We start from the raw sequence: 13,597 nt of genomic DNA, 5'->3' as shown, positions 1-13,597 counted from the left end.
GAGGGAGCCTGACCATGCGTCACACATTTGACGAGTTGGGAGTGAGAACGTGTTGGTGTGAGAGTGAACTCACACATCTGCAGTCAGCTAGTTTATCAGTTGAAGTCACTTAACTCTGTCATAAAATTGATAACTCGATCAGATGATATCTGACCATAACAAGTCTTTCTTATGATTTGATTATCACCTGGAATAGGGTAGTTTTACTGTGTCCGAACATAAACCCTATGCACAGTCCGTGGTCTGAATTTTTGTGTCATCACGGAGAAATGCTTTCCTGGAGATATCTAAAATGTTGAGAACTAGCACAAAAAGCATGTTCAAGAACTTTGGCAGGTTTGTCCACATGATGGTTTTGCAGCTACCCGAGATACAGTTACAGAAATTTACAGGTTTCCACAAGTATTTTTTCCCCGTCATTAAAAAAAGTTCCTGGTTTTAAACATAAATATCGTTTTTTTTCTTTGTGTGTGTGTGTGTGTGTGTGAAAACATTGTCAAAGGGAACTGCAAATCTTTACATCCTGCACAGCATTGGTTTGTAGCTTTATTGTCCCAAATTCCCATTTTGTACTTGCACAGACTGCGTGTCCTAAATAAATAAATAAGGTTTGGTGGCGTAACAATGAAACAAACGGTTCACATCGTCCTGGCTGTGCTTTTTACACGGAACAAAACATTTTTATGTCTAAATTGTTGATAGAATAGATTCCCTCCGAGTGTAGACAGGAGGAAGTACCAATAAAGCCTCCGATTTTTAGGGTTCATGAGGATCTAAATATTTTTTAACCGCGAGACGGAAAGAAGTGCTGAAAGTGCTGTAATGCCGCTAGTTTCCATAGGAGGGCACTGTTGCACCAGTGTTTCAAATTACTGCTAAGGAAGAAACATTTATTTGGAAACTGCCACTTTAATAGCAGAAGTAAATAACAAATGTAACATTCAAAATCAAGCTTTCCTCAGAATAGCCCAAGTCTCAACCAGAAAGTCTTTCGAAAGTCGAATTTGCTGCTGTCGATGCAGTAACAATTCAGACGGCTTTTATCTTGTTATTTTACCGATGTTTTAGTCAATTATTGATTGGTTTGTAGCAGAGAAAGCCAGAAAGTATTAAATAATCTTTGGAGTTAGTAATAAACATAAATATGGCATAAACTTTGTCCTTATGGCTGATTACTTATCTATATTTAAGACCTAACAGCGCATGACTTGCAATTTTATCTAGTGCTCGGAAATTCGTCACCAACTGATAAAGTGGTTTCAGGCTCATCTAAAGCTACTGTGTTCTGTTTTTCTGCTTTACATGTAAAATTACCTCAGAAAATGATTGCATTTTGGGGTTCTGAGATTAAAAGAGCACATAAAGCAACAAGAATCCCATACGGAAAAGATATATATAAATCTTATAAAGTTTGTATCTCTCTTGTGTTGAACTTGTATGAAAAGCATACAAGAGTGAAAGCAGATATAAGATCCCTTGAAAAATTATATAAATGAAACTTGTATGTTTTGGATACTTCCTACAACAATATATGAAAGTAATGAGAAAGTGGCCACTTTCATGAGTAATTCATATAAGCCTTATATGATTTATATATGAAGCAAGCTAAAGCTGATGCAAGTCTTTTATAAGTTTTTTCTATTTCTTTTCCAAATGGGAAGTAAAATAAACAACATGAACTTAATAAACTTATTAAAGACACAAGAAAAAAGCCAAAAAGGAGAAGTAATAAAGTGAAGTAATAATAAATAATGAAGTAAAACAAAATGAAGTATACAAAATTAAGATAAGACTGATGTCTTGTTCATAACAACAACCCTTTCACTTCCAGCCAAAGTATATAAAACCTTTGAGGAAGTGGCCCCATCAAAACAGCACATTTTGTGCACATGTAACTAATTGTACAGCTTACAAAAGATCTTGATAATTATCAAAGCAAAACTAAGACTTCCCCTCTTGTGAAGACGGCCCACTGATGTTTGCTGCTTCTCTGAAACATTGTATCTGTAAATGAAAACTCAGATACACCCTCCGTTATGGCTCTACTGTCCAAAGGCCAAGGCAGCACAGAAGGTTAATGAAACTGTATAACAGAGTCCTTCCCTCTCAGTGAGAGTTTGTCTGCGTGGAGCTGAAGCAGCCAGCATGTCTCCGAGGATCCTTGTAACGCTCCTGGCCGTGTCCTGTGCTGTTTCTGCTCAGTCAGACGTGGAGAGCCAGGCGAGGGAGTTCCTGGACAGGTTTGACAAGGAGGCGAGTGACCTTATGTACCAGTACTCGCTGGCATCATGGGCCTACAACACCAACATCACACAGGAGAACGCAGACAAAGAGGTCAGCACTTGGAAAACACTTACTTTAAAATGTGGTTATTTTGTTACTGAGTAATAAAACCTGAAGTTATTCTCCACAGGCAGAACAGGGAGCGATCTGGGGCACGTTTTACAACAGAATGTCTGAAGAGTCCCAGAAATACCCCATCGACCAGGTCAACGACCTGGAAATCAAATTACAGCTCATTTCCCTACAAGACAAAGGCTCTGGTGCTTTGTCCGCAGATAAAGCTGCACATGTAAGACTATTTAAATATTAAATTCAACTTTGGCAAATTTTCATTTGGACAAACTGCACAGATATAGTAGTCTTCCACACCAAATGAAACATTTTATCGCTGTATATTCTTTCATATCTTCCTGTAGCTGAATAAAGTCATGAGTGAGATGAGTACAATCTACAGCACAGCCACAGTGTGTATGCTTGACAACCCGCTTAACTGTCTGACTTTGGAGCCAGGTAAGCTCTCCTTATTAGGACCTGTTGTAGTGAAGTGGCTGCCTGCTGCTGTCAAAGACAGGGAGAGCAGTTTATTCACTAAGAAGATGAAAATGTGTCTGTTTGGGACAAAAGTTTGTATTTGTTGCAGTAAAGCTACTTTCGTCACAAGGGACCGCAGCAGCGGGCAGCTCCACGTGTGATTAGTAAATGAAATCATCATAAAATAATAAAATAGCACTAATTCATCGCTATCTCCTCACAGTCAGAAGGCTCTGGGTTTGAATGTTGTGGCCTGGTGAGGGCCTTTCTGTTTGCCCTGCACAGCTTTTATCCGGGTTCTTGACTTTCTTCCCGTGATCCAATAGAATTCCCTGTTAGATGCATTTGCGATTTTAAATTTGACGTAGGGGTAAATGTGAGTGTGGATGGTTGTCTGTCTTTTTTAAGCCTGTAATGGACTGCCTACTTGCCCAAGGCGCACACCTGTTCTTGATCAGTGTCAGAATGGATACAGGAACAAACCCAACTTTACTTTTTTTTCTTTTTGTTTAGTTTAGTTTTTTGGGGGGAGAATATGGGCATTTTTCTGTTTTCTCACTTCAGTGTGAGCCTGCCCTGACACCGCTCTGTGTCTTTACTTGTTTACAGGACTGGACGAAATAATGGCCACTAGTCGAAACTATGACGAACGTCTCCATGTGTGGGAGGGCTGGAGGAAAGAAGTAGGAAAGAGGATGAGACCTCTCTACGAAGACTACGTGGATCTGAAGAATGAAGCTGCCAAGCTAAATGGTGAGGAACTAATATGAAAAAATAATGAATAACAGACAAGCTTCATTGCGGTGTGTCCTGATGCAGACTCTAACTTTATCAGGGACCTGTAGAGATATAAACTGATTCTCAGTGAAGATAGTGAGACAAGAGCTGATAGTGTTCAGCGATCATGACCACTCCTCCCCCACTGAGGTCTAATTTTGCTTTGGCAGCATCTCGCTCATGTAACACTAGTAGTGTCATATCTTACATTATGCTTTATAAGTGTGATTACCATCAATGCTAAAAACACCAAAAAATGTAAAAAAGCATTTAATTTGGTGTTTTTTCTCGATCTCTGACACAAACGCTTATTGTGTGCAGGTTTTGAAGACTATGGCGCTTACTGGAGATACAACTATGAGACTCTTGAGGACGACATCATGTACCATTACACAGGCGATGAGTTAATGGAAGATGTCCGTGTAATATACAAACAGGTACGTCCATGTCTGTGTGACGCATGCTTCACGCTTCAGTGCCTCTGTGTTAAAGACAGTTAGAATGTGCAGTTGGTTATTGACTGTGTGACGTAATTAACATAAATTATTTATAATAATTGTAACAAGAATAATACACTGGGGTTTCCCCCCCCCCACAGATCCTGCCTTTATACAAGGAGCTGCATGCCTATGTGAGAGCCAAGCTTATGGAGGTCTATCCAGGGCATATTGATTCAGATGGATTTCTCCCAGCCCACTTGCTGGGTATGTTTTGTTTCTGGTTTCAAAGCTAATAATGAAACCAAAGACACTGACATTAAATATCCACCTACTACTCTCATAATTACATTTTTTATATGCTTTAATTTTACAGAGTTGGTGTTTTTGGCATAAATTCAGCACAGTTGCGAAACAAATTTGAGAGCGGCATCAGGAGCTTATCATTATCATGAAAGAGTCAAGATTCAAATCTGTTTCGTCATATACAGAAAATTAAGATCTTCACTTCCTGTCCTCTCTGATTATCAGGCTACAAATAACTTTTAAAGAAAACGTTTGAGTGTGTGTGTGGGGGCGGGGTATTACATTTGATTCCCCCTATTATCATTGCTCCCTCATGTCTGCACTTTCTGTAATATTTTCTTATTTGATCCTTGGTTTAAGTGTAGAGTCTTTGTTCATGGGGCTTGTGGGATACCTGACGACAAGAAAAGAGTAATTGACAACATATAACTGTAATCTGTAAACTGTAACAACAAAAATGTTGTTGACAGAGCAGATAGTTCATGCAAGGTCTCATAATTTCAGAACTGAAAGTGTGTCTCCCTCTGCTGTTCATGTATTATCACTACCTCTCTGTGCTACAGAAAAATAATGCCAACACACGTATTATATTGTACATGTGGCTTTTAGCTGGAGATAACTGATCCACCCACATGCATTGTGCACATATAAAAAGCTACAGTCTGCTGTAGAAGGAGAAAATTTATGAAAAAATAATTTTCTTATTTGTTGGTTGTTCAGGTGACATGTGGGGAAGATTCTGGACCAACCTTTATTCTCTAACAGTGCCCTATCCTGACAAACCAGATATCGATGTCAGTCAGTCTATGGTGGACAAGGTATTGCAGAACCTTTTATTTATATAAAAAAAAAAGACAGCCCTGTGACTTGGGGTTATCTGTCCAGGGTGTACCCTGTGTCTTGTCCTATGGTAGATAGAGTGGATGGATGGAAAATAAATATGTATACTCAGAAATTCCCTACCTGTCATCTTAAATTTCAGGGTTGGACCGAGCTTCAGCTTTTCCAAGAAGCTGAGAAGTTCTTCATGTCTGTGGGCCTTTACAAGATGTTTGACAACTTCTGGACTGACTCTATGTTTGTACATCCCGATGATGGACGCAATGTGGTCTGTCACCCCACAGCCTGGGACATGGGAAACAGAAAGGACTTTAGGTAGAGTATACACAGCTACACTACTGTGCAACAGTCTTAAGACACCTGTCATTTCTTTATGAGTTAACCAGTTTTGTATCTACAGACAACTAACAACTTAGCAAAGAACAAAACTTACATTTCTTAAGGCACCTTGTAAAATTGAAACTCAGTGTTAGCAGATCTCACGCAGCGATGAATCCATATGTGAATTTTCTGGTTCAAATCAGTGTCAAAATATAAAGAGGAGATCGGTAGAGAGATACAGTGAGACTCTGATTTTGATCCACAGTGGGATGTGGTATTTGTCTGGTTGGCAACAACAATGATCCCAAACACACTTCGGATAAAGTAAAAGTGTACCGGATCAATCTTTATTGATTGAAAAGCATGCAATGGAACACTATCAGTGATGGGTTGGTCTCCCCAGAGCCCGGACCTTAACATTATTGAAGCAGTGTGAGATCACCTTAGAGAACAGAACAAAAAACAGCCAACATCCAAAGAAGAGCTTTGAATGTCCTCCAAGATGCCTGGAGAACTATTCCTGAAGACTTCACAAAGAAATACAATGCAATACAACTTTATTTATATAGCACATTTAAAACCAAAGGTACACCAAAGTGCTTCACAACAAGGTTAAAACATAAGATGAAAGATAGGCTATAACAGTTATAGCTATGAAAGGCTATAACAGAGTACAAAAAACCCCAAAGGTACAGACAGAGTAAGAAGTAAAACATTAGAGCATGGTTTAGAAGATAAAATTACAGGGTATTCATAAATATAAGGTGGGGGTATTTATGCAGTGGGACATTAGTAGGAAGATAAGTAACATAAGGGTAAAATATAGGGGAAGTGCACCAGCTAACTGAAAATGCTCGGTCAAACAAGTACGTTTTTAACTGAGATTTAAATGCCAAGATTTAAATCTGAGATTTTAGAAGCGCAAATAGCAGCAGGAAGATTGTTCCAGAGGCTCGGGGCTGCCAGGGCAAAAGCACGGTCACCTCTGGTCTTTAGCCGGGATCTAGGCTGCACTAAGAGTAATTGTCCTGATGATCTTAGGGCTCTCCTAGGGGTATATGGACGAAGGAGTTCAGTGAAGTAGCACGGTGCAGTATTGTTTATGATTTTAAAGGTAAGCAACAGAATTTTAAACTCAATTCGGTATTTGACAGGGAGCCAGTGCAGGTCAGCAAAGACTGGAGTGATAGAGGCAAACCTTGTCAGAAGGCTATGAAGAAGGGTGGAGTGGAGACCAAAGTAAAGGGAATTACAGTAGTCTAATCTAGAGGTCACAAAAGCATGGATTTGTTTCTCAAGGTCCTTGTGTGGTATGTAGTGCTTGGCCTTGGAGATTTGACGCAATTGGTAGAAACTAGATTTAACTATAGTGGATACTTGCTTGTCAAACTTAAAGGAGCTGGCAAAGAGAACACCTAAGTTGCTAACAGTGCCAGAAAGAAAGGCGGCAAAGGGTCCTTGACAGAAATGACAGAAAGCTTGTTAAGAGAGTTCAAGCTGTCCTAGGCAAGAGGAAAAAAGGTGTATATACAAGATGTCGACTTTCAAGCTCCTTCGAATTGTACAAACTCTGTGTTTGCCATTTATACTGTATTTCCAAGCCTGCATACTTCAGTTATTTGATGCTCATTGTCTTAGCAAAACTTAGCAAGACATGAAGAACAAGAGGTGGCTCAGAACCTTTGCTTTATCTATCCATCTGTCTATTTATCTAGGTTCGACTTTTGTTAAAGCAAGTTGGCAGCTGGGAATTATGATAGCCATAAAAATAAACCTATTGGAACACTGATGTTGTGATGCTATTTAATCGCTGAATCATCCTTTTCTGCTGATAAAGATAACCAAAGTCTAGGTTGTAAAATATTCATATAATTTCCCCAACACTGCCTAGAATAACGTTTCTCAAAATGCAAAATAAGCAAAATAATTTTATAGTTACTCGTGTGTCAGTTTGGTTTAAAATTACAGGAAAAGAATTTGCGTGTAAAACTGAAGTCCTCTACCTCTTTTTAATTAGTTATTCTGCTTTTAGTGATTGGAGTTCACTTAGTTCACTATTGCTCTCTTACTGGTCGCTGATCACAGTAGTATGAAGTGTCTCTGTCACACAATGTAATTGCTGATATCAGCATTTCTCCCGTGATATCTTCAGGATCAAGATGTGCACCCAGGTTAACATGGACAACTACCTCACAGCACACCATGAAATGGGACACAACCAGTACCAGATGGCTTACCGCAACCTGTCCTACCTTCTGAGGGACGGAGCCAATGAGGGTTTCCACGAGGCTGTTGGAGAAATCATGTCCCTCTCTGCTGCAACACCCAAACACCTACAGAGCCTGAATCTCCTGCCTGCTGACTTTGTTTATGATCAAGGTACAGCCGTTGCGGGCAGCACTGGTGCTTCAAAACATTAAAGCTGCTTTAACCAATAGATTTATAATAACAAGAAACAGGTGAACGAGTAAGCTACAGAGAGCAATCACCTAACTCTGCAGTTTTTGTATGCAGCATTTGAACTTCTTTCAGCTCATTGTTTTAGTTTTCTGTCCCCTCAATTTTACAGGAGCATTCAATATATACCCAACATTAGAACTCAGGTAGTCGCAATTGCTGGTGTCTCACTTCTACAGACAACCTCAAAGGACAACCTGAGGAACTGCCGTTTCTGGCATTTGGGCACTGGCTTGATTTTTCTGTCCTGATGCTTGCCCCTTGTTGCATAATAAGCTGTTGGCCAGTAACCAAGTTGTCAACATGAACTTAGATATTATGAACACGTTGACCTTGTTTTTATTGCCTCTGCGTAGCAAAAAAAAAAATAATTTATTGCAGATTTAATTTTGCAATGTGTCTGGATTATTAAATGTAGGGTTAAGATAACTTAAGCACTACATGCGATATCAGGATAAGATGACCTGCAGCCTTATGCTAACTGGTATTCAAACTGTCATCGATTTACAGTCTCTGATAAAGAGGCCATAAACATAAAAATAAAGCATTTGTAAAATGTAATTACGTTCTCACTCTGAATCATAAACTGTCTTTGTGTTTAATGCTTTACAGACACAGAGATCAACTTTCTGCTGAAACAGGCACTCACTATTGTGGCCACCCTGCCTTTCACCTACATGCTGGAGGAATGGAGGTGGCAGGTGTTTGCAGGGAACATCACCAAGGATGAATGGATGCAACGCTGGTGGCAGATGAAGTGAGCAGAGTTATGCAATATTTAGTATAAAGTTTACTTCAATGTCATCAGATTACAGTTAGGTTCATACTTTTTTTAAACTATTTTTTTTGCATCTGATTTTAAAATCCCTATAGAGATTTTAAAATCAAACAATATGCAAATGAGGTGCAGAATTTCTTGCACTTAATGCAAACTGTTCATGCAAACTTAGGAATTACAGCCATTTTAAAAAAAAGAAAGAATTCAATTTCATGAAAAATGAATCCAAAGATTTAGAGTTCATTTGAAGTGTTGAATTTAAATTTGTCTGCTTTTCACTAGAATCTCAATTTGATGTTCAAAGACTTAAAGTAAAGTAGGCCAAATTATGCTGAATAAACCAACATAAACCTGTTAAAAAGAATAGGAGTGACCAAATCAAAGTTATTAAAAAGAATTAATGCACAGGCCAGCTCGATAACACCAAAAGGCTTAAAAGAGCACAGAAGACAACTAAAGGAGATCATGGCAAAAATGTTTCCTCCACAACATCACAACACTCTCAAGAAGGTCATTGTACCATTATGGAAGTCTATAACGTAGATGTGCCTTCTTTACTGGAAATGCAAAGAGTTTACAACAAGGTGCAAACCAGTCACCTAATCTCAACACAACAGAGCCTTCTTTGTAGTTATTAAATGCAATGCAGCAACTGAATATTGATGCAATAAAGACCTGTGAGAACATTTTAAGTGAAGACACGGTTTTTGATTTCCATGGGTTTTAGACTTCAAGCAGCCACCAAGAACAAAGGAGTTTTTAATCCAAGTTTTAATAACAGTCCTTAAATGTAAAAGTTTGCCTCTGCCTTTGTCTCTAACTCCTAAACTGTAAATGCAAAACCGTAGTTAATCCTTCGAATTAAAGTCAGCACTTCAACCACATCTTAATTGTTCAAGTTAAAATCCATTGTGGATTGGTTCTGCTGGCAGCTGGGCAAAATTACAACAAAAACACAACAGAAATGTTATTACAAAGCAGGCATAACTGTAGGGAAGTGACTTGAAAACTAGAGAAATAAAAGAAGGTCTTCATTTTGTGCAGTTTAGCAGCTGCTTCACTGCAGGCCTGACAGCTTGTATTATTGATTCTGTGTTGTTTTAATAGGAGAGAGATGGTTGGGGTGATGGAGCCAGTGCCAAGAGATGAGACTTACTGTGACCCACCCGCTCTGTTCCATGTGTCTGGAGACTATTCATTCATCAGGTAACAATCCCAATCTAAAGCTGCATTTTGTGTCAGTAACACTGCAGATTGTGGATTGACTTAATTCTTAAATTATAGCAGTTATGACCATTTGGTGCAGTTCCCAGTTCACTTTAAACTGAACCTGTGTGTGTGTGTGTGTGTGTGTGTGTGTGTGTGTGTGTGTGTGTGTGTGTGTGTGTGTGTGTGTGTGTGTGTGTGTGTGTGTGTGTCCATTTGTTACTGCTTTCGATCCAGGTACTTCACACGAACCATCTACCAGTTTCAGTTCCAAAAAGCGCTCTGTGATGCGGCCGGTCACACAGGCGACCTGTCTGCATGTGACATCACTAATTCTATCGAAGCAGGAACCAAGCTAAGGTGCATACAACTTCCCTTTCTTCATTCTTCATTCTTCATTTCTTCAGGATTTCAATTTTGCTCTAGCACATTGTATTACTTTTTTGTTCTTCACATCTAAAAGTGGTGGAATAATTTATCATCATCATCATCCTCATTGTTTTCTTCTAGGAATATGTTAGAACTTGGAAGGTCTAAGTCTTGGACCAGGGCTTTGCAAGCAATATCTGGTGACACAAAGATGGATGCCCAACCTCTGCTGGACTATTTCCATAAACTTTATGAGTGGTTGCAGGCAGATAACAAGAAACGCAACAGGGTGGTAGGCTGGAGTGAAGATCGATGTAAGTACAAAAGATACCCAAAATGAAAGTTATTAGCACTAAAATCATCTATCTGGAGTAATAGTATTTAGTGTTTCTTGAGATTGATACCGCTCTTCCTGATGCCACTACTTGATAAAAGACTGGATGTGGGAAGGAAACTCTCTGTAGTCTGTACTTGCACGTGTAAAGTGCATTGAATTATTTGTACACAAACTTTAGAACTGACAGTAATTTACTTGAATCTAGTTGTCATCGTCCAGCATAATACAGCTTTCAAAATGCCGGGGTTTTTTTTTACAATTTGCTTTTTATACTCAAATAAGACAACATTTTAATTAGTGTCACAGTCTTCTGTTCCCAACCATATGTCCTTAATTTATCACCTAACTTCTCACACTTTTCCTGGTCCTGTTAGCCTTTAAGCTTTCATCGATTCTTAAAATCTTAAAATCAAAAGTCAGCTTTTGGGTCCTCACCCCTACAGCTATCTGTTCTTCCTTATTTCTAGACTTTAAGCTAGTTAATGTAATATGCTGGAGCACATTTATCATACAGGTATACATCTTTAAAATGTCTTTAACTGATTGTTGTTCCCATTACAGATCCAGAATATTCAATTAAAGTGAGACTAAGTTTAAATTCTGCAATGGGCGATGATGCTGTGAGTACTAAAAATTGTCATTGAGCTAGAAATTTTGCAGGAATTCTGCACTTATGAAGTTAAATACTGTCTGTTTAACGTCATGCCCATTGTTTTGCTTTTTTTATGTGTTTCAGTACCCCTGGAATGCCAATGAGCTTTACCTGTTCCGGGCCAACATTGCTTATGCCTTGAGGCAGTACTACAGCCAGAAGAACAAGACTCTTCCTTTCACGTCAGTATGAGGTCGATATTTTGTGCTTTAAGCAAAACAAAAAAATTGTTTGGTTTGAGTTTTCTCTGTTTGCACATGCAGAACAACTAATGTCATCACCTATAAGGAGACTCCCAGAATCTCTTTCTACGTTGTCGCCAAAAACCCAAATACACCCACTGAATTCATCCCAAAGAATGAGCTGAAGGAAGCCATCAGGTGAGGATCAAGTGCGTGAGTGGCTAAATACAGAATATCCAAAAGCACTGAGCTCAGCATCCTAAGGTAGCTGCAGTAGCCAAGCTAATTCATTTATTTAAAATCTTTTTAGTTGCAGTTTTTAGCTGGATGGAAATGTTGAACTTCAGTAACATGGCACAAATTGCCATCAAATTGCTCATTTATTCACACATCCATGGTCTTTACAGGATTAGTCGCGGGTGTCTTTGGTGATCATCTGACTTTTCATCCATACTATGGCTCAAACCTTTTTCTTATGAAATGAATTGTAAACTCTTTAAAATATTTTTAAAAATGTCTTGGCACAGCTATAACAACAGCATAAATTTATAACATATTATTTTTTTTATTTTTTATTATAAGAGTTGTAATTTAACTGCCTCCTGCTACACCTGAAATAACCAACCTGGCAGTCATGTCGCCTGTGCCTGTTTATGAGTTGTAAAGCAATAGTAAAGTCATTTAAAATCTATTCCAGGTTAGCTCGAGGCCGGATCAACGACGCCTTCAAGTTAGGTGATAATACTCTGGAGTTTGCCGGTATCCTACCAACACTGGCCTCACCCACTGAGCAACCTGTGCAGGTGTGGCTGGTGGTATTTGGTGTGGTTATGGGCATTGTGGTGGTAGCCGGCGTCTACCTTGTCGTCTCTGGTGTCAAGGAGCGCAGGAAGTGAGTAGACCCAAATATACACTACCGGTTAAAAGTTTTAGAACTGCTCAATTTTTCCAGTTATTTACTGCAATTCAAGTCATTCAAGTCCAATGAATAGCTTGATAACTGAAAAATAATGTACATTTCAGAATTATACAAAAAGGCCTTTTTCAGGGAACATAAAATGGGTTAAAATTTAAAGCTGTTCTGCAAGTCTCAGTTTCAACTGTGAAGAGAAGACTTCGAGCTGCAGGTTTAACAGGATGAGTTGTGTATGTGTGTTTTAATTATATGTAGATATTACAAGTCTGTCTATGCAGTTGTATGTTTTTACCATCAGAGCTTTAGTCTGCCCGTTTTCACAAATGATATCTTGACTTCACATAGACTTGGTGACTAAATGAGTAAAATAAAAATATTCCAATTAAATTAATTATGTGCATAATGTTAAGGAATATTGTTTTCTGTGTTTATAGGAAAAAACCTGGTGTGGAGAACCCCTATGAGTCATCCACTGATGGACAAAACAACAAAGCCTATGATGACAGTGACAATGAGCAAACTGGATTCTGAGTCTACCGCTGTCGTAGTAGATCAGAGGGAAGATCAGTACTTGTGTCCAGTGATCTCATAGCCTTCCCAGAAATGGGAAAGTAAAGCTTTAAAAGTTCTCTTCTTCTTTCATCAGTGCTGAATGGCCTCCAATCAACAATAACAGAACATTAACAGTGCTAAATGTGAAGCATTATGCTGAAGGTTGTTAATTGGCAACAGTGAATAACCCTGTTAATGAACAGTATCCTTAATTGACATTTACATAGTATACTTCCATGTGAGTGTCATTAAAGTGTTATTATACAGTATTTTGTGATACAATAAGTAACAAGTTTAACACACTGCCTTACCTCCCTTTTTGAAACCCTTTTTACTTACCTGTGCAATTATGTATATTTAACTGTTTTGGTAATAATAATAATAATAATAATAATGATAATGATAATAATAATAATAATAATAATAATAATAATAATAATAACCGGTTTAAAGTATCATTTTAAAAATAAAGTTCATAATTGAAAAAGTTAGGCAAATTCAAGTCACATTTATGATGATGCCACCTACGTGTCAAAATGCACACTTCAATCACAGCACACATTTCGTTTTAGTCTAGTTTACTGTGTTTTCATATCAAACCTGAGAGATTTCCTAAAGTATCAAATCTTGTCATTATACACCTAGATGCTAAA

At 38.4% G+C, this 13,597-nt stretch overlaps 1 protein-coding gene across 1 annotated transcript; it reads left to right on the top strand.

The window, feature by feature from the left end:
* Positions 1-2,028: 2,028 nt before the first annotated feature.
* On the top strand, positions 2,029-13,314 carry ace2 (angiotensin I converting enzyme 2). Its single transcript, XM_082542323.1, has 18 exons — positions 2,029-2,334; positions 2,414-2,572; positions 2,700-2,793; positions 3,424-3,567; positions 3,913-4,028; positions 4,190-4,295; positions 5,055-5,152; positions 5,317-5,489; positions 7,648-7,874; positions 8,565-8,709; positions 9,838-9,936; positions 10,174-10,296; positions 10,447-10,619; positions 11,204-11,262; positions 11,379-11,476; positions 11,558-11,674; positions 12,174-12,368; positions 12,827-13,314. Exons 1-18 carry the CDS (start codon positions 2,146-2,148, stop codon positions 12,921-12,923), a joined length of 2,412 nt encoding a protein of 803 aa, XP_082398449.1. The 5' UTR covers positions 2,029-2,145; the 3' UTR covers positions 12,924-13,314.
* The last annotated feature ends 283 nt before the right edge of the window (positions 13,315-13,597 follow it).

This window comes from Aulonocara stuartgranti (genome assembly GCF_965226115.1).
Source record: "Aulonocara stuartgranti genome assembly, chromosome: 1".
Taxonomy (NCBI): Eukaryota; Metazoa; Chordata; class Actinopteri; order Cichliformes; family Cichlidae; genus Aulonocara; species Aulonocara stuartgranti.
Note: the sequence above shows the minus strand (reverse complement) of the source record. Positions and strands in the feature narration are given on the sequence as shown.